We start from the raw sequence: 21,909 nt of genomic DNA on the forward strand, positions 1-21,909 counted from the left end.
ATACATGGTTTCCATGGCTTCCATCATCAGCACCCCCACTATAAAAATTGTTCCAGCACCCCTGGAAAGGGGAGACGGCTGGATCTTGCTGTCGATAAATCTGTATTGTTGCTCTTTGTTAAATGGGTAACCTTCTCTGAGTGCAAAATCGTACCCAGTTTCCTTCACAGCTGTTAAAAAGCTGCCTTCCAAGGAGAGGATGGGACAAGATGCTGGAGAGGATAGTACAGTGGCCTTATAAGTATTTAGTGTTTAATAGCTACTAGACTCCCTGGAACCAAAGCTTCATATCCAGGCAGGGTTGATTCAGCTCTTCCTTCTTCTGTATTGGGACACTGAGTTACATGTTGCTAAATGACAGGTTTCAGAGTAGCAGCTGTGTTAGTCTGTATTGGCAAAAAGAGTACTTGTGGCACCTTAGAGACTAACAAATTTATTTGAGCATAAGCTTTCGTGAGCTACTGCTCATAATGCATCTGATGAAGTGAGCTGTAGCTCACGAAAGCTTATGCTCAAATAAATTTGTTAGTCTCTAAGCTGCCACAAGTACTCCTTTTCATGTTGCTAAATGTGGCTCATTTAGATGAGACCTTTAAAAAGAAGGTCCTGTCTAATCTGTGTAAACACTAGGGGCCTAATCCTGTAAACAGTTAAGTATGTGAGTAGCTTTACTCTTGCAAGTGGTTCCCAGGATTGGGTGCCTGCAGGATTCAGTGCTAAAGATCCTGTGGCAGTTTGCATAAGAGTCTGCTCTGTTATGTCCTTTGCCAACATTTCTTCTCCCTCCCACTTTTGTGAAAGGTGCTGATTGGTTGTCAACTTCCCCTCAAACCCCAGATGAGGCTTTATATAGTGGTATTGTCGGCATGTGATGGAGATAGAGATGACCAGAGCTATAGAATTGTAAAATAGAGTGTAACATGGAAATCACACTTCTCTAATATAAAATGAACTTGTGCTTACTTTCACATGGAATACTCAATGTAATTAAATTGAGTTAAATTTAATTTTGCTTATACATATTGCATATATCTTTTAGAGGGAGAATGTAAGACTTAAGGCTGGGAAGATTCTTATGGCCCTGATCCTGCAATAACATCTCCATGGGTGGGGCCTAGGGCCCATGCAGCTTCATTTGAAGTTGGTGGGGTGTGCAAGGGTCTCCTGTAAAGATCCAATTGTGACTGGGATCTAAGACTGTAAGAATTGTTCATTCCCTCTGGGACATCTGGCATTGCTAGGTGGACCTTTGGTCTGACCCAGCATGGCCGTTCTTATGTTCTATCTACACCTCTAGTGAGGCACAATTTTTAAAATGTCAATGTGATTGACAGTAATGTTGCACAGGGTTATTACCGTAAAGTGCCTTTGGGGGTGAAAGTTGCTATGTAAATATTTTAAAATATGTGCAATTTGAAACCTGATGCTTTAGGGATTAAGCCAATCTCTAACTATTAGATCAGGATGAGACCTAACATGAGGGACAGATTATCCCACATTTGCCTAGAGCGGGGATGTTTTGTCTTCCTCTGAAGCATTTGGTACTGGCTACTGTCAGACAGGACACTGGACTAGAGGGTCTTGGATGTGATTTTGTCTGTGTTCCTAAATCTAATTTAAAATGTCACCTGGGATGAAAATCTGATTGATTTGTACTCTGTGGTATTCCTGTGGTACGTATCATGCTGGTATTGAAGCACCATATACTGCTATCACTTTTCTACTCTATGGCCAGAGATTGGCTGCTGTGTGTGTGAATAATTTATTCCTAGATGTATAAAAAAAGGGCCCGATGCTGTGCTGTTACACTGGTGTAAATGCTAACTCCCTCCATTTCCATGGAGTAACCCCGGCTTCACACTGGCATTTCTGAGATCAGCATGTGCTTCCAAGGGCTTTGTCGGTGCCAGAAAATTCAAGAGGCCAGGTGGGTGAGGTAATATTTTTTTATTGGTACGGCTCCTGCGGGCGAGAGGAGAGGAGCGCTGGAGCGAGACAGAGCTCTTCTCCGGGAAGTGCAGACCCTTAGTGTCCCTGGCCCTGGAGACCCAGCCAAAGTGGGATGTGGTGCTGCAGTAGGGAGGGCACCAAGTCATAAAGGGTTAAGCGGGCTCCCTTCTCCCCTGGATGCAGCCCTCTGGTGTAGAGAGAGCATCAGAGGCCCCAGTCCACTCCCAGGGCCCAAGTGCCCTCCTGAACTCCATAGTACCAAGTGCCCCCCTTGGACGCCAATGGGAGCGGGAGGAGCAGGGACGCCTCGCTCCCTTCCCCCTCTTTCGTTTTTTTTTTTTTTTGCGCAGGCGCAGTGGCGTGAGGAAGCAAGCCGTGCGGGAAACGAGTCATTCTAGCTCGGCGCGTGCGCAGTGGGGCCGGGAGGCTGGCGGCCCAGGGCGTTGGGAGCGAGCGAGCGCTCCCCCCTCCGTTCTCTTCCCCCCCCCCCCGCCCCACTCTGGGCCGGGAGTGCGCCTGCGCCGGGCTTGGCGGCCGTGTGTGAGGGAGCGGGGAGAGCGGAGCCGCCACAGAGCGCGAGAGAGCGCGAGGGGGGAGGGGGCGCCGCGCTGCCGCCGCCGCTGAGGGGAGCCAGGAGAGGAGCCGCAGCCCGCCGGCCCGGAGCAGGGGCCCCAAGGGATGGTGTCCGCCGCCGCCGCGAGGGGAGGCAGCTCCTGGCACTAGGGCACAGGCCGGGGCGCGGGGGGGCCGGCGCGGCGCAGCATGGTCCGGGAAACCAGGCACCTCTGGGTGGGCAACTTACCGGAGAACGTGCGCGAGGAGAAGATCATCGAGCACTTCAAGCGGTGAGTGACCGGGGGGGGGGCCGCTCTTGGGGGGGCAGGAGGGGCCCTGAATCCGGGGTGGGGAGCGCAAGGGGGTATCTCCGCCAGGCTCGGTGCGCGCTGCGCTCCCAGTGTATGTGCTGGGGGGAGATCTGCGTGTGGCTCCCCCCCTTCCTGCCCACGGAGCTGTTAAGGGAGGGGGCAGGGTCTGTGCATGCCCCCCTTTCCCCCCCCCAAAATAGCCCAAGCAGCTGGGAGAAAACAGGATCTTCTAGGGCTTCCCCTCACCCAGCCTGGAGCCAGCGGTGAAGGGATGGGAAAATCTGTCTCAGGGTATCATAGCAACTCCTGCGGAGACTCACCCCCATGGACTGTGTGTGGAAATCGCTCTGATCCCAGGCAAGAAGGTGTGTGTGTGTGGGGGGGGGGGTTGTGGGTGTCAGAGGAGAACAGAAATATCTGTACGCGTCCCTGCACCGCGGTGAAGATCTTTGTGGTCTCCTGTAAGATAAAATCCTGGAGGTTTATAATGCGGAAGGAGTTTCATGGAGAAATATTGGAGCCTCGCAGAGCCAAGGACTAGCAGGAGCAAAAACAGCCAAGGATGGAAAAGCCAGGTGAAAAGAGGGAATTCGCTATTTTCTACATGGATTGGATGTTTTGTGAGGTGCAATGTATTGGAAACAATTTTTAATCTCCGAGGCTGGTCATCTTCCTACTTGGTGCCATGATTTTAAAAATCCTTTCTCAGTGTTCAAATGAAAAGGGTTTTTGTTTTACATTTTTTTTTCTTCATATCAACCCATTCCATTACTGAAGGTAGCTGGATGCCCTGCACTCAGGTGTGAGCAAGTGACTGTAACAGCGGTGCATCTTTGGTTAGATGCTTTTTAATGAAATTAACTAAGAGGTTTGTAAAGTGGATGGTGGGAACTTAAGTGCTTGGAAATACAAAGGTGAAATTGAAGATCATGGAAGTGTTTGAAGAAGCCAACTCCCAGTGGATCCTTTCACTAAGAAACAGTGTTCTGGAATTTATAATACTGGAGCGTGGACTGGTATTGTTTTAGAGAGACAAGGTGGGTGAGGTAATACCTTTTATTGGACCAACTTCGGTTGGTGAAAGAATCAAGCTTACACAGAGCTCTTCAGAGCTGGTGTTGTTTTTTACGTTTATAAATTCTGTATTTATTCTCTCTGTCTCTCTCTATTCTGTAACCCCCATCACATAGGCCATAATGGAACAGTAGTTTGCATGATTTTATATTTTTCCTCACCTCTTCCATATCTTCTCTTAAATGATCAAAGTTTAAAAAAAAGGTTTGTGTTCATCTGTCTCTTAGTGGTATTTACGCAAATATTTTTTTTACCTGTTTTGAGGGATTACATTTAGTTGGGTGGAAGAATAAACAGCACTCTTTGGAAATGTGGTCATTATAAGGTGAACAAATTGCACTAGAACCTTGTTAAAAGTGTAAGGAAAAAAGTAGTAGTTCTAGGTGTGTATTATAAATAGCCAGGATTGGGTCTGCTCTCATGCTCCAAAAGGGTTCTTAGGCTTCTTTTTAATCTTTCTTACTACTGCTTAGTGTAGGAACATTATAGAGCGTCCTTAATAGTGAGTCACCATGGGAAAAATAGACTTGGTTACTAACACATGAGGAGCTTGGACAGGGAAATGGAAGAAGGAGCAGGAGAGCTGCCCTATGGCTTTTTTTAAGCCTGATTATTTTGGTTGTTGCTTGATCTAAGATATTAAATCTTCATCTTGGAAGCATACATGTCTGCATGTAAAGCAGGGTTTGTGAATAGTAAGTTCATTCATAACCACTTAAACTAGGCATAGTGTGTGTGTGTGTGTGTGCGCCTGCGCCCATTTGTAATCAGTCCCCCATTATTTTAAACTAGGAAGTGAATAAAGCAAGGGATTGTGATTTGAATAGGAATTAGGCAGGGTTATTTAGTAAGAAGCGTTAGTTGGGCTTTCCCCGCTTGCTACCTTAAAATCCTTGCATATGAAATATTTAATTTGTAGGCGAATGAGCAGATTTAATGCATATTGTTGGAGTGGATATATGTAAATGTGTTAGTATTTTGCTCTCAATCATCTTCCTCATAAGGGATGTCTGTCTTGTCATTGCACTGTTTTCAGTGGATGGGAAATTCACATGCATAAATGTGCAAACACGTGCATTGCAGCATTTGCTGATCGGTGACATGCTGCTAGCCTTGTCCCTTGGCAGCTCTGCCTATCTGAGAGAGGCATTTGCATGCTTTTTGGTGTGTCCCTTTTATAGTGCAGAGGCAGGGAAAGGGAAGGAGGAAACATTCAAAGAGATTTCTTTTCAAGTGGTGGATGGTGCAGTGGTCTGGCTTGTGTGAATGACTTTCTAAAATGGCGGCTAGGACTCAGTTTATGTGGGAAAGAGCAGAGCAGATCTCCTACTGCACAGAAGGAGGTGGGGAAACTGCAAAAGGAGGCAGCAGGAGCTGCGTAGCAAGAGGGTTCGCTAGGCTCCCTGATCATAACTGCATTTAGTTGCAAGACTTACTTTTATTTTCCTTTGCACATCTTAGACTGTCAAGAAATGAGTAGAGTTGTGTGTGTACAAGGATGTGATCTCTAAAGGAGTCCCTTCAGGTCTTTTTAGGCACCAACTAGGTGGTTTGGTAGAGGCTCATTCCTGATATATTCATACTTAGTGTTCAAATTTGGATTGTATGAGTAGTGTAAATTGTGTTAGGATGGGGCAGAAAATTAATCAAAATGGTTTAAAACTAGGTACTAGCATAATAATTACTCAGAGCAGGGAGGAAATACAGCCATACAGATCTGTTAACATTGTATGAAATTAAAGGAAACAACCCTTCTCTGCCTTTGGATCCCGATCATTAATTACATTGATAATATTAATCAGAAATTAATATTCCTGGGATTAAGTTTTACATACAGAACATTTACATTTCTCTTCAGGGTAGTGAGAGTCTGTATTAACCATAATTTTAGTTACGTAGGTGATCAGGGAATATATAAATACTTGGGTTACTCTAGAATATATACTCTAAAACTCTTAGTTCCAAGCACGATTGAATTTAAATAGCAAAGATGAGGAGTACTCAAATGAAATGGAAAATTTGGCATTCTGGTATTTTTCCTTTTTTCACGTGACATTTTTAAAGCAGGAAAAAGCTGCCATGGTACTGTTGCTTAGAGAGGGATCAAGAAAATGGCAGGATTTGAATTGTTAATTGCTTTTTTTTTGTTTTGTTTTTACCTTTCTGAATTTTGATCAGTGGTTTTGGAAGGAAATGCAAGTTCGCTTAGCCGAAACCTTTCATTTCTGCACAACCTGAGTCTTTTTTACAATTTAGATTTTTAGCTGTTTCTTAAAAACAAAAATCCCACTCCCAAACCATGCATTTATATATATGTGTACACACTCCAAATAAGTAAAAGAGGTGTGAAAATCTAAACATTTGGTCACTGATATAGGTATTTAATATTTTTATTTAATACATTGTTTTGAGCTGTGTTTAGCTCTCTAAATTACTAAATATTTGTTGCTTAAAATGGTTAAGTACATATCTGTTGAATGAAGTTTCAGTTAGCAGCGGGATCATCAAGGGTACTGTATGTGCACAATGGAGCAAGCCTTTCTTTGTATGTTGGTTAGTTGAGTGGGGGAAGGGCCAATTTACCCAATAATTGTATTGCAGTCTTGTTTTATTGTGGCAGCAGCTTAGCTGTGCTGGACATATACATATGAAAGGCAGCTTGCCTGAGCTTGGATATGTAATGTATAAGGTTGGCTTCTTGGAAAGACCAGCTCTTTAGTTTGGAGCTCTTTTCAGATTTAGCTGATCTTGGCTAAATCAAGTTCCCACCCATCCCCCAGTCTGAGAACAGGAAAGAATATGCAAAGAAGCTGACCAAGCAGTATTACAAAGTTGTAGTTACAGAAGCAGAAAAGAGAATTTGTCAAAAATACATCACTACAATAAATGCTTGCCAAGGAACAGCCAATGTCAGTTATATATATATAACTTCAGTGTACCAATATTTATACTAATTTTTCCAGTTGATACCTGTAAAATATATTGCAATTTCCATATATAAGCATGTGTGCAAATTAAATCTTTGCGATTACAATCTTATGCTAAATATTTATTTTCAATACTGTACTGTAACTGAAATGGCTGGTTTTAAGAAGAAAATTGATACACCCTTTAAGACGCAGTAAATGTACTCCCGTGTGAGAGACTTTCATTTTTATTTATTGTAACTTAGCCAAATTTGCTCACTTTGTTTTGAAGTCTGTCTTCGTATTTTGGGAGGGTTGTTTATCTAGGCACAAATATAAGTGCTTTGTAGCAGCAGTTTCTTCCAATATTTTATCTATACTGTTCTTTTTAAATTCAGTTTTCTTTTGCATAAATTGAAGTGAGATTCTTTGGTGGTAAATGCTGGTTTTAAATTGGAGAATAGTGGAGTTGTCAAGAATTGTGACTGATGGTTGACTTCTGTGCCTAGGGTATCTTTAAAAATCTTTTTTCAAATCATATTTCTGTCTTGCTGTTTTGAAGAGGTTGCTGATAAATTACCAGTTGTGAATTTAAAAATATTTGGGTCAGCTTGTGTGTGCGCACATCGTATTTGTGTAGTTTTCATGTAGGTTTCAAAATATACAATTACTGACCGATTACATTTAGTTTTCCATTGTGTCTCAGACCTTTTCTTTAAACTCTTGCAAGGCTTTAAACTAGCACAGGAAATCAGGGAAGCTTGTTCTTAAAATAGTATATTTCATGCTATGATCTCTGATGCTGGAATTCAGTCTTCATTAAAACAGTAGTTAGCTGTGAGTGAAGGTGTTTCTTCATTGCAATAATTAAAATGAGCCCAGATTATTGCACTCTTGAATAGTAGAAAAAAGTCATTCACCATTACTGAAACAGATGCACAGCAGCTTGTGGAACAAGGAGACTAAATATAGTAACATTTGTCCATAGCACAAATGCTACTCTTCCATACTTTTCCCTTGTTTTTACCCTTTGGTTATCCAAAGACCTGTTGCTTTGCCTCAGCTATTTGCATTTTAAATGGAAAAGACCAGTGAGACCCGTTAAATCATTAGGAGTCATGTAATTTTGATATGCAGACTTTTATTGTGTGCGAAATATTAGCCTGTGTAGAGGGAAGATGTTCTCAGAGCCAATATTGTGAGTTTGAGAAACACAAATACTATTTTAAATTTCAGTTCTTATGGTTACAGCTCAAAAAAGGCCTAATGCAAATATTTTACATAACTGTTAATGTTCTTCTAAGCCCGTTTTAGAAACCTTGTGTTCTTTGGCTTCAGGTTGTCTTCACTTCATTGTTGAGGGCAAGGTGGAAGTAATATGAATTGTTAAATAATAGATTCTACTTTGAAATATGGTTACTCTTTGAAGAGTCAGTCCGTAAAAGTGGCATTGTGGCAGTTCCATGTTTGTTTTCATTTACTTCCATATCTCATTTTGCTCAGTTTACAAAAAAACAATAATTTTTTTTTTAATGGCCAACACTGCAAACTCATTCTAGCCTTGCAACATAAAGTCAAGCTGTGTGCTTTATGGCTTATGAGTCGCCACTGGTAAATAAAGATTATACAGTTGAAGTTGGTCGTCAATTCTGTGAATGGTGTAAGGGGCAGAATAGAATCCAGTGTGGTCTCCAATGACTGTATTGGCTCTGTACTGCTAACCAGAGCAAACTTTGCTTTGTCAGAAAGCCAGGCAGATATGATCTGGAGCGTGTACAGGGGTCAGAACTGTTGACTAAGAAATTACCATTTTTTTAACAGAGATGCTTTTCTGAACATAGCATTGGCAGACTTTGCCATTGATTTAAATGAGAACCGGCTTGGACAATAATAGTAATAGTTTTCCTAGTAAAACTCTCCAACCATGCAACCAAAGTACTATGTTCCCAGGTCTGCAAAACAAGTTTTGTTACTTATAATTAGCAATGGTTCTTTGGTACGTCAGTTCAAATGTAAACATAAAGATGACCTCACTAAATCAACTATATAGTCAGAATAAAACTGAACATTCCTGTCCAGGCTTAATATTTGGGGAGAATTTTTTTATAAAAAGGGGGTCATAGTGAATTCTGATCTCTTATTTTGAATGAAATAACATTTTGTGGCTTGTTTTTAACTTCAAACAAGTAAAAGTGCTTTGGTATTTCATTAACAAATCCCCTCATCAGCAGTGAAACTTGTGAGTAGTTTATGGCTGTACTTCCTTGTTGAAAGCAGCCATTAAGCACATTTTAAAATATGCTTCAGCACTTAATTTAAAGGTGGGCTTTCTTAAGGTGCAGGGAGGGAGGAATAAAGCTAAGGGTAGGATGTGTTTTATTACAGTAGTGCCTAGAGTCTCTGGTCAATTTCAGGGCCCACTTTTGCTGAGCTCTGTACATATGCATAGTAAGACAGTCCCAAATCCAAAGAATTTAAAATCTAGATAGGGAAGATGGAGGAAAAAGGTGGGAGAGGAAGTAGTATTCCCATTTTTCAGGTGGGGAGCTGAAAGATTAGATGACTTGCCCAAGGTAATTCAGGAAACCTCTGGCATACAGGAATTTGAACCCAGCTCTCATGAGTCTCAGTCCAGTGCCTTAAACCACAAGACTTTTTCCCAAATAGGTTTCCCCATTGCTAAGGCTATGTCATCAGAACTTTTGTGGCTCAGAGGTGTGAATAAACAACCCCCGAAGGGACATAAGTAACACTGATGTAGGTGGTGGTGTGGATAGCGCTATGTCAGTGGGAGAGCTTCTCCCATCGACATGGCTTCTGCCGCTCACAGAGGTGATTTTATTATGCCGAGGAGAGAGTTGTCTCCCATCGGCATAGAGCATCTTTGCCAAACGTGCTGCAGCTCTGTATGTGCCTTAAGTGTTGAATGAAGCCTCATTTGAATATATCTATCCATGGGGCAGTTAGTGTTACTGGTCCCAGTGGAGTTTCTCCTGTTTCTTGATGATTTTGACTTAATCTCCTAAACTTGGTGTGCATCTGTTCCTAACTAAGCTTGATCCCCTGAAGGCCATGAGCACAGATTTCTAAATATCCTTTTAAGTTTCTGTGTTGGAGTTGCAAGTGGTTGTCTGCAACCACCCACTTCTTCCCCAAGACTTAGTCATTTCAATAGCTTATGATCCATGAATCTTCCAGCTGCTTCAGACTTTATTTCTCGTATATAGGTGAGGTGTTGCAGCTTGTTGAGACCAGACTTTGGTTTGGGAAACTCCTGTATATTTGTATTAGCAAGAAACTCATGAAAAACTGCAAAAAACACAAATCTTGACTGAGCTTCCATTAAGCATTTTTATATCATTAGCTGGCTAAGAAAGATGAAGTGGTGTCACTGGACTACAGTTTTCTGTAATCTGGTGAGCCTTTTTAATATCTTCAGTGAAGTATTTTCACAGATCCTTGTTACATTTGATTTGATTTAGCATAGCTTCTGTTATCACTGCAAGGGCTACTTCTAAGTTATGTCATATTTTAGTATTTCTGTGGGTCCTTCCAGCTCCCTTTGATGTTGTTATAAAGTAATCCCATGTTTCCATAATGTTTCCGTAACGGCTTTTCAGACAGATTGTGCTATTATTGATGCTTTATTGTATAAGTTGCTTGGTTTATTCAAAAACTAAGCATCGTACACACCTCTTTTGGTGACATTTTTGAAGTAACTGTTTAGAACAGTGTTCTTCACTGCAAGGCCTGTGAGCCAGTGGCAGCTCCCATGGACCCTAAGTGTGGCTCCCTGTTGATCACCCTCTCCAGTGGCACAGTGAGGCTGCAGCTAAGGCAGGCTCTCTGCCTACCCTGGCCCCACGCCACTCCTGGAAGTGGCCAGCATGCCCCTGTGGCCCTAGAGAGGTAAAGGGGGGAGCAGAGGTCTCTGTGCACTGCTCCCATCTGCAAACACTGCCCCCACAGCTCCCATTGGCTGGGAACGGGGAACTGTGGCCAATGGGAGTTGTGCGGGTGGTGCCTGCAGAGAGGGGCAGTGCTCAGAGCCATATGCCCACACAGATGCACGTTGGCCCCTTCCAGGAGTGGCGTGGGGCTGCCCAAAGTAGGTGCCGCCCCCTTCAATGGGCAGGTTCTGAATAGCTCTTCCAGCAGCCTCCCGGAGCCAGCCCCCCATATACCCTCTTGTACCCCAAGCCCTTGCCCCAGCACTGAGCCCCCTCCCAGAGCCTGCACCCCATAACCCCCTCCTGCATCTGAACACTCTGCCCTAGCCTGAAGTCCCCTCCTGCACCAAACTCCCTCCCAGAATTTGCCCCCTGAGCCCCCTCCCAGAGCCAGCCCCCCATGCACCCTCCTGCACCCCAAGCAATATTACCAATAATGGTAATATTACCATATCAACCAACAGAGAACTCTGAATGCTCAACTGTCTGTGTCGACTATGTGTTCAACCGTCTGTGTCGGGTTGATGTGACTCTCACATTGAAGGTTTCTTTGCTGAAGTGGCCCCCTCTTCAAAAATAGTGAAGAGCACTTGGTTAGATCATATTAACTGCTAAATTTTGGTTCTGTTGGGATAATTGTTGGACTCTGATTCCATTTGGATCCTTTCTTAAAGATTTATTCTCGTGCTGATTTGTGGTTATGGAGATTTCATAATTTTGAGTGTCTTGGGAGATGCACATATATTAAATCCATTCCTCAATTTACAGTAGTGGAATATTATTTACTTCAAAGTTTTAACGTTGCAGTGCAAACAGAATCCTGATGCCATGTCATTTTACATGCAGTGTAAACTCCTGTAAAGCTCTTTGGGCATGTGATCCTGTCATCCCAAGGTGCATCCATACAAGGGCCTTGGCTTCATTAATGGGGAAAAAAAAAAAGTGTGCTCTTACCTGGTCCACTAACAAGTAGTAAACACAAGGTAACATCCTAGTGAAGGTAAGGTAATTTGCAGTTGATGGATAATTTGCAGTGTTTACTTCATATGGCAGCTACAAACAGCTTTGTGTATGATTTTTACCTTGGGTTAGTTAACATATGTTGGCTAACATAACGTAAGAATGCACCTTGCTTCTTATTGAAGATGCACTGTTGAAATAGTGTTTTCTTACCATGTGTTAGTGAACGCATTCAGTTTGAAGTAAACACTCAAGGAGCAGTGACGGACAGTTACGTGGATGACTTAAACGTGCCAGGAGGGGGAAAAGGTAAGTCAGATTTAAGATTTTAGTAACCCAGAACTACATTAGATATGTTAGAGAAATAGGCATGTATGTCTCTCAGTGATAATGGATTACTCTGGATTCTTTACAATGTAATCTTACATTTTTGGATTGCATGTTGGTGATCAGTGACTTCCTGCACCACCATTGATTCTACCAGCAAAAGGAAGAATATAACCAAGAAGGGTGCTAGGTTGTCAGTAATATGGTATAAGGTAACCCATCTACTTAAACCACGTCAGAGAGCATGTAAGAGAGTTGGTCCATGAGCGAACATGGACATTTTTTTTTAATATTGAAAACTCAACTAACATCTAATAGGGTACTGTGATCAGTATAATTTATGCTAGAGGAGTAGAGTATACGCCGGGAGTCCTACAGACTTTCAGCATTACAAGAGGCTGCTGAGGGTGTTGATCATATTTCATTTCCTAGAAACCTGTCTGTATCCTATCTATCCAAATATCAGCGGTCTCTCTAAGAATGTGCAACTGTTTTCTCTAAGAAATAGAGAAGATGTGTGAGATAATTTCTTTTATTGGTCCAACTTGTTTTGATGAGAGAGACAAGCTTTCGCACTTACACTGACCACCTCTTCAGGTCTGGAAAACTTGCTCAGTGATATAGATACAAGTCACAGTGTCATACAAATTGGAACAGATTGTTTAGCATAAGTGGCATCCATCAAGGGTTGAGATGATTATATATCCGTATAGCTGTAGCACCTTCATGTTTTCCCAGCAAACAAGGACTGGCCTCATTAAATCCACTTCCAAAGTAGAAATAATCAGTTTAAAAAGATTATTCCTTGGTGAATCCTTGAGGAAGTGGGGAAACGTCAGAATAAAGTTGTACAGATATTTCTGTCCCTTCTCCACTATCTTTCAGCACTGTAGTGAAGAGCAGATTGCTTGGTTCATGGAGGAGGAGTTTGGAACTGAGACTTTCAGAAGCTGCCTTGTGAAGCTGCTGCTGTGTTGGTTGAGTTTTGTTTTTGCTACCAAGTGCCCACTAGCAAAAGCTGTCTTGTTAGTTATTTAGTGCATTCTTCATTGGAGGGTGATTAATTGTGAGCTTTCATGGTGTTCTTAGATGACAATAATTGAAGAAAAAGGAAAATATTTAAACAGTGAACTAAGGAATAAATTGAAAATATAATTATTTAATCACTATAATCTGATTTGTTTAGCCACCTCTTCAGCATGCCAATTTAAAACTCTTGGGAAACGTGATCCTGAAGCTGGAAAATCAAACATTGTGCAACCAGTTAATGGCTTACATTCATAAGATCTTTGTGTTGTTCTGTTGGTCATTGTAAATGGTTAGCTTTAGACAAAGGTCACTGTTTTGTAAACTGGACTAACAAATAGCTTGCTTGTCATCTTTAAAACCTAATGATCCTACTGGGATAATAGTGGAACTACAGAAGTGTTTCACCTCCCTGTTTGTTTGAAGTATTCTCAATATTCTGTTTGTGGGTTTTCTTTAATATTGGGCTCCCCCAGTATGACTAAAACTTCATTAATGTTTTACAGTGATGTCTTAGGGTGGAGTGAGGGCTTTACTTAAAGTGCTAATTGTGTCATAGCTTCAATATTTTGATGGTTTTTATTCAATCTGCTGTACTCTATAATTGCAGCACATGTTATATAAAAACTTGTAATGAAGGAATAAAAATCTAAACTTTTTTAGAGAGGCCTGTCCATGTAACAAATAAAAACACAGTGGTCCTTAAAAACACAACACAACATTAAAGTCTTACTCCTAGATTTCAAGGTCAGAAAGGACCATCATGATGATGTAGTCAGATCTCCTGCACATTGCAGGTCACAGAACCTCACCCACCCACTCCAGTAATAGACCCATAACCTCTGGCTGAGTTACTGAAGTCCTCAAATAATGATTTAAAGACCTCAAGTTACAGAGAATCCACCATTTACTACTTTAAATCTGCAAGTGACCACCAAGGCTTCTGCCGATCTGTCCTGGGGGAAAATTCCTTCCCAACCCCAAATAGGTTGATCAATTAGACCAGGGGTCTCAAACTCAAATGACAATGAGGGCCACATGAGGACTAGTACATTGGCCTGAGGGCCGCACCACTGACACCCCCCACCCTGCTGCCCCAGCCCTGCCCCCACTCCACCCCTTCCGTGAGGCCCCATCCCTGCTCCACCTCTTCCCACCCCTTCTCTGCCCCCATTCCAACCCCTTTCCTGAACTCCCCACCCAACTCTGCCCCCTCCCTGCCCCCAGGGGGTGCAGGAGGGGGCTCAGGGCAGGGCGTCAGGGTGCAGGAGGGGTGAGGCAAGGGGCTTAGGGCAGGGGGTCGGGGTGCAGCAGGGGGCTCAGGGCAGGGGGTTCGGCTGCAAGAGGGGTTCGGGGGGGGGTCTGGACCAGCGCACACCAGGGGCAGGGCAGTCTCCCTCTCCGCCCTGCCCCCTCTCCGGGAAGCGGCTGGGACCTGGGAGAGAGGGGCACAGGGGTCTGTGTGTTGCCCTGGCTGCTGCTCTGCCAATGGGAGCTTTGGGGGAGGTACCTGGAGGAGTGGCCAGGGCAACACACAGACCCCTATGCCCCCCTTCCTGCAGGTCTCAGCTGCTTCCCGGAGCGATGCAGGGGTGGGGCAGGCAGGCAGGGAGGGAGCCTGCCCTGCCCCTGGTGTGCAGAGGGCCGGAGCCGCTCTAGGTAAATGCTGGGGGGGGGGCAAGGGGGTCATGGGGAGCTGGCGGGCCACAGAAAATAACCACGTGCACGGGCCGCATGTTTGAGACCCCTGAGTTAGACCCTGAGTATGTCAGCAAGACCCAACAGCCAGACCATCTGGGAAAGAGTTCTGTAGTGTTCCTTCATCAGCCACTGTAGATATTTGCTTCTTTTTAAAGAATAAACTCCCATGTACCAAAGTATAAAGGACAACTGGTAACTAACCTGGTAACAGAATAAAATTGATAATATGAAGACTGTGTATGAAGTAATCTGAAACATATTTCATAAAACAGAACTCTTGGAAATGCACTCTGTGTAAAATTTATATTGTTGGCATCTGCTATACTTTTCTCTGGCTCCTACATTAGCAAAGACCCAAGTCTTCAATGTCAACCTAAAGGTAGGTTGTGACCTGGCCCAAGCCGGGGAAGCTAATGATCCATCCAGTAGACCAAATCCTGGTCATGTGCCACCTAAGGCACGTTGTGCATACACTGAGAAGAGTGGGGAATCATGAAATATGTAGTGTGTTTGAATTGGAAAAGTTTCTTTATTCTCTTAAAAACTAGCTACAAAAGCTCACCACATAGGCAAGATGGTATTTGACTTGCATGTGATCTAAGAGCCTTCATCAACAATGTTAGCTTCTGTTTAAAGATACAGACTTTTGTGTTAAAGGCAAAGGAAACTATGCTTTTGTTCGCATTTTTTTTTAAAAAGGAACAGTATGACAAAGACAACTTTGAAAAATATTTTAATTCTGTAAACTAATGCTAAAACTTTCTTAGTCTCATTTTTGATGTGATGTACTAAGTGTGTGCCTAGTCACAAAGCATGAACTTCTAAATCTTATCAAAGCAATATTGGAACTGCTCAGCATAAACCATTTCAAAGCCAGAAGATTAAATAGTGGCAGAGCTGTTTTGGCAGAATAATAATTGATCTCCAGCATCATCTTATACTACACCAAGTGGGTTTACTTCCGTATACCCATAGCTGGAGACAGTACCAAATTGGTTGTAGGGACCTCTTGTCCATGAGTTACGGAGGATGATGGTAGGCATATAAAGTACATAATTGGGAGTCAGATCTGGATGCCAGCTGGGTTTTCATCATTTAATATCATGGGTAGCTAATAAGTTCTCCTTTCTGAAATGGATCCTCCTTTAGCTACCTCAAAAAAAATCAGTGATTTCAAATTTATAATTTCATTTAGCATATGTTGGCTTTGGAGTGGTGTAAATTTGAGTGAGAGATTCATTCCATCTAGATAGGTAAAAGTATATTGCTTTCAACCAAACATGAGATTGAGCTAATATTAATGTCTCCACCACAGGGTGGATGAAAATAATTTAGGAAAAATGACTGTATTTGAATCAACATAATATTTTAATTGAGATTTTTTTTATTTATATGTTGCTGTTTCTTCCTGTTCTATAGTTGTAAATGACAAACATGGATGTTTTGTACTTGATTCTTGTTGGCAGAATTTCAGATTTTACATAATTGTTTTCTAAGAAGTTTCACATTTAAAATGCTCATCCATGCTACAAAAGATATGTAAAAGTTCTCATTAACCTCCTTACTGTGAGACCAACACCAACTCAAACAAAATTGATAGGCAACTACCCTCTATTATATTTGCAATCTACCTTCTGATTGAATTTTCATAAGTCAACAAAGCTGAAATACTTTAACCAGGCTATACTGCTCCTCCTGGGTTTGTAGTCAGTGGGACTTGTTCTTTTAAATCACTTAGGTTGTTTTGCAAATCCTACTTAAATAGGCTCATAATCCCATATTTAGGTGGGATTTCCAGAATTACCAAACACACAGTGGCTGTGAACTGAGAAATAACTCTTAAGTTTCAGGGTGATAGGGGAAGTTTTCCTCTTTGAATTGAAAATTAGTGAAATTCCAGGAGTAGGTGAACTTCCAGAATTCGTGACTATGCCTGCAAGTCCTGTGATATGTTGTAGCTTTTCCTACTTAAGAATACTCGGAAATGGCATGGAGGCTACCAAACTATCTTGGTTACAAGGCAGTTGATTAACTTTTCCTATAAAGACCACTTTACAAAGATAACAGGAATGGGTAGCCTCTCAACAGCAATGAGCAGTTGCTGGGAGGAAACTATTTATTTTAATAGGTCCATGTGAAATCTTCCCTATAGCTAGGGCACTACCACATCCAGGTCCATTTTGGTCAATTTCATGGCCATAGGATTTTTAAAATAGTAAATTTCATGATTTCAGTTATTTAAGTCTGAAATTTCATTATGTTTGTAATTGTAGGGGTCCTGACCCAAAAAGGAGTTGTGAGGTGGTCGCAAGGTTATTGTGTGTGGGGGGGGTTGCACTACTGCTACCCTGACTACTTCACTGCTGCTGGTGGTGGCGCTGCCTTCAAAGCTGAGCAGCTGGAGAGCTGCTGCTGCTGGACAGGAGCCCAGCTTTTAAGGCAGAACCACCACCAGCAGCAGCGCAGAAGTAAGGATGGCATGCTATGGTGTTGCCACCCTTACGTCTGTGCTGCTGCCGGCGGGGCGCTACCTTCTGAGCTGGCAGCCTGGGTAACAGCTCTCTGGCCGCCCAGCTCTGAAATCAGCACAGAAGTAATGGTGGTAATATCATGACCCCCTAAAATAACCTTGACTCCCCTGCAACTCCCTTTTGGGTCAGGACCCCAATTTGAGAAATGCTGGTCTCCCCCTTGGAATCTGCAAAATATAGAGTAAAAGCACACAAAAGACCAGATTTCACCGTTGATGTATGTTTCATGGCTGTTAATTTAGAGAGACTGGAGAAGAATTACAACTGTGTTCTTTCCTCAGTCTGCTACTGAATGGATGTAAACCCACTTGACTGGAGGTCTTGGAGAATCAGACTTACCAGATAAGGAGTGCAGCAATGAAAACTTCATTATGATGTACTGTGTCTTTAAATGTAATTCAGACAAATCCTAGCATATACTACAAAAAGGAAAAATTAATTTATGGAAGTTTTTTTATTTAGAAGATGTTTTATGCACATTACTAATTTAAACTTCTATAGAGTACATTCAGAATTTACACAAATGAAACTACATCTGAATGTGATGGCTCTTTTTCTTGTACACAGAATTGCAGTGTTACATTATTATTTCTAACCTAAACAGCTGAGTATCTCTTTGAGATTACAGGGCCAATTCAAGTTGATAATCTAATTCTAAAAACTAGAATAAAGCCAATGCACCTCTAATCCTAAGAAAAATTCATTGGGATTGTCGGGTCTTGTCTGCATGCAGTTATACTGGTATAATTTAGGATGTGATTTCTTCCCCCGCCCCGAAATGTATATGCTGCTAAAACCTCTTGTTTGAGTGCCGGTATGCTGGTATTGTTTATTTTCTTTACTGTATGGGAATAGATGTATAGTATATAGCACCTTTAATACAGATATAAGTGTCTTTAGTAGGGGATTGTACTGCTTAACTATACTTGTATAGTTAAAGCAGTACAACTTTTGCGTGTAGACAAGCTCTCGGTTACCACACAGTCAAAATTTTGGTTTTACCCCTGCAGCATCAGTATTCTGAATGTATTGTGAATTCAGTAAAAATTCTGAAACAATTGAATTGCAATTTATACAAGTAATGATCTATCACATTGTTAAACTAGATATAGCAGAGTGTTAAGGTTACATGAAAATGTGGGTGCTAAAAGGACTCCTTGTTTGTGTTGTTAGCTTTAAAAGTTTTGATACAAACTTAAGTTAATCCTGCCTTTTTTTAAAAAAGACACACATTAATGGAATTTGCTTCAGAGCCTCTTCATTTCAAGTCGTATTGCAGTATTTCCAAGAATCCTTTGTGTTCAGTCTTTATCAACCTTTCCTCACATGTGAATCACTACTGCACTGGAAATGTTCAGTGGCTCAGAGCAGGTTTGTGTGCATGTGTATGCCTGCAGAGCCATGCTATATTTTCTGTGTGCGCTAAGAACATTACACTGAAGGAATGAGGGCCAGAACTGTGGCTGGGAGTGGGGCTGGGGCTGCCCATGGGGGCTGGCCTGGGCTACATCCCCATACCAGGTTGCGTCCCACAGTTTGGGGATCACTGGACTAGATGATCACAATGGTCCCTTCTGGCTTTAAAGTCTGAGTCTATGGACTTCGCATCTGCAGTAACAACTCCATTTACTCCTACCGTTTGTTCTAACGCTCCTCTTTTTCCTCTTCCCTCTCCTGAAAAAGGCCCTAGCTTAAGAACTAACTTCCAAACTTTAATTTATTAATAGTGGCTAATGGTCTAATAGTAAAACTCTGCACAGAAAGATTAGAATAGCTTTTTAAAATGGCTGAGACAGCACTCCTTCAGTTCTAGGGGATTGGGGATAAGTGAACGTCTGTTCACTCAATCACAGGGCTTGTCTTCATGTACAGCGCTACAACAGTGCTGCACTTTAGTGAGGATGATCCTATGCCGCCGGGAGAGCTTCTCCTCTTGGCGTAGTTATTTGACCTCCCTGTAAAGCAGTAGCTATGTTGATGGGAAAAGCTCTCCTGACGAAATAGTTCTGTCTACACGGGGGGGATTGATTTAAATCAGGGAAATTTAAATAATCAAATTGAAAGCCTTGGTTTAAATAATATATTTTAATCAACTTTTCCATTTGTACTTAATTTCTAAAGAAAGATGCATTCTCATTGGTTGAGATAAGCATGTCGATTTGCAACTAAGAGCCTTCACATTATATTTGGTACATCTTTTTACTACCTAGGAGGGTACACTATAAGTATATATTTAAGCAATTATATAGTTTAATATTTTCAGATTCTATCAATTTTTCATTTTTGGTATGTTAGAAAATGGTGAAGAATATATTGCTTATTTACTAGATTAACTTTTTGCTCATGATTTGTGTCAAGTTGTATTAGGATGGTAACTGGAATTTATATGTTTTGTATGTTCAAATAAATTTTATTTTTATTGAACAAAATAAGCCCTTAATACAGTACATGAACTATTGTGCCAATTGGTGAAGCGTGACCTCAAAAGTTGGATGTTTCTTTTCCTGATTCTTTCTTTATATAGAAAAGTAGCCTTTAACTCAAAGCTTTTTTGATAGAGGCTCATGGACTTATGGATTTATTTTTTTGTTTAAATGTTTTAAGAGTTTATAATTTTAGGCCTTCTATTTTGTATTGTATTCAGATTTCATTTTAAGCAAGTTTATTTGTAAAAATTTATTATAACTTAAAATAAACAATTTAAATAAAACAAATTTTCTTTATTTAAATCATTAATATGTATCCACCTTGGCGGCTGGAAGCTCAATAAAAGCCTCTGTAAATAAATGTTGGAGAAGCAGAGCTGGAAGAATATTGCTATCCAGAAGCACTGCTACTGGAAAACAGTAGGAATGGGATAATTAAGGCACTTTTCTGAATCATTGCCTTCATACTGTCTATTCCCATAGTAAAATCAGGATGCTAGCGTTCCCATGATGTCAGTAGCTTAATTCTTGCATGGTATGCTGATGAAGCTAATATAAAATTTCTCAAACTTTTGTATAGAGTGAACCAGATCTAAAGAGAACTCTCCCAGTCATAATCATGCAGACCACCTCCCCTCTCACTCACAATTGCTTTAACATCCCTATGGCAACTACAGCTGCTTACAGGGAAAAGTAATATTAGAAAAGTCTTTGATATATATTTTAGCTGTCTTTAATGTGATATACCATCTTGGAAACATGGAAAGCCAGCACCATGAGACCAGTCTGCTGTACAGAGCCTTTCAGCAAGTACTCCATAGATTACTGGTTGCCTCTGTTACCTTTACTTTAAACCTAGTGCTTTAATTTTACACCCCAAGTTTCTCTTTACAAGGTGTTGGTCCAGAAATCTGCTCCACTTTGGACTTCTGGTGTTGAGAAAGATACAGTATTTGGATCAGTGGTATAAACTGGCCTTGCTGGTTGCTTGCCTCTTAACATCTATATTTGTTTTACAAGAATGTTTTAACATCATTTCAATCCTGCAGTATTTTGTTACATTTCAAAAGAAAATAAAAACTTGTTCAGTAGATCAGATCAAGGATATCAAAGGGTATCATTTGATATTTGTAATAAGCAGAAATGGTTACATTAAAGATATTTTCCACATTTCCAAAGTAGGCAGATTTATCTTGAAGGGACAGCAGCATGAATGAGGTTAGTAGTCTGCTACAAGTAGTCATTAAATCAAGCTGTTTTTGGTATATCTGTGATGTCAAGAACCAATATAGAACCTGATCCAAAGGTCATTGAATTCAATGGAAAGTCACCTATTGACTTCCGTTGACTTTGGATGAGGCCTGTAGTAATTAAGATTTGGATAGAGATGTTTATAGTAGATAGTGCTCTTGGCTTCTTTTAAGTTCAGCTGCTTGGCGGGTTCAGCAGCCGTATGTAAGTTTCTGTATTTGTAAATCAGCTTTTGAGATCTAATTTAACAAATTATAACACTCTCTCTGAGGTTGTTTTGAGTGGCGGTGCAGTAATGATTAGCAGCTGAATTCATCAGGTTACTTTTCTTTGAATGTTTATTTAAACTTGGCTTGAAATGTACATTTTAGTGGATGTAGTGAATTCAGTTTTGTATCTATGATAATGTAGACAGAATTGAATTGTTAAAATTTGTATATTTACAAGCTTGGGAATATAGTTCTGATTAACTTGTTGGTTTTTTTCCCTTATGAATGAAAACGCCATGGAAATATTTTTTCACCACATGGCTCAATTTGAAGTAAAGCAGAAATCAAATTTTAGGCCTGATATTTAAAATGGAAAATTTTGGATTTCCATTTGTTAGAAACCAGATAAGCATATTTCATTCAATTTCCAAAATATCTGATGGAGTGTTCTGTAGCTATTCACCAGCTATTAACGTTGAAGGAGTTGCACAGCTAAAATCAACCACCTTAATTTGGGGTTCTCTGAAAATTGAAAGAAGTTGGCATTTGTGTGGTGCAAAGAAATGTAAAATATCCTGTTGGTCTAATGAAAGTGCCAACTAAAGTTTTATGCGGGCTTTAACTGTAAAACTCAGCAGTCAGTCCTTGTGTATTTAATAACCTGCACTTTGTATTTATAACATCAGTTAGTTTTCAGGTTGCTTAGGGTCAGATTAACAATTATGAATATGC

General features: G+C 41.2%; 1 protein-coding gene across 6 annotated transcripts in view; it reads left to right on the top strand.

Annotated features, from left to right (window-relative positions):
• The first annotated feature begins 2,462 nt into the window (after positions 1–2,462).
• The window catches only part of SPEN (spen family transcriptional repressor), a 106,005-nt gene continuing 86,558 nt past the window's right edge, over positions 2,463–21,909 (top strand). For 4 of the 6 annotated variants that reach the window (XM_073316860.1, XM_073316863.1, XM_073316862.1 and 1 more), the window contains exon 1: positions 2,463–2,795. In XM_073316860.1, the coding sequence (XP_073172961.1) occupies positions 2,713–2,795 (83 nt within the window). In that variant the 5' untranslated portion in view covers positions 2,463–2,712. Of the gene's footprint in view, positions 2,796–3,015; positions 3,854–21,909 lie in introns of those variants that run through there. The other 2 variants (XM_073316865.1, XM_073316864.1) reach the window with 2 other exon arrangements.

The sequence above is a fragment of the Lepidochelys kempii genome, chromosome 18 (assembly GCF_965140265.1).
Source record: "Lepidochelys kempii isolate rLepKem1 chromosome 18, rLepKem1.hap2, whole genome shotgun sequence".
Taxonomy (NCBI): domain Eukaryota; kingdom Metazoa; phylum Chordata; order Testudines; family Cheloniidae; genus Lepidochelys; species Lepidochelys kempii.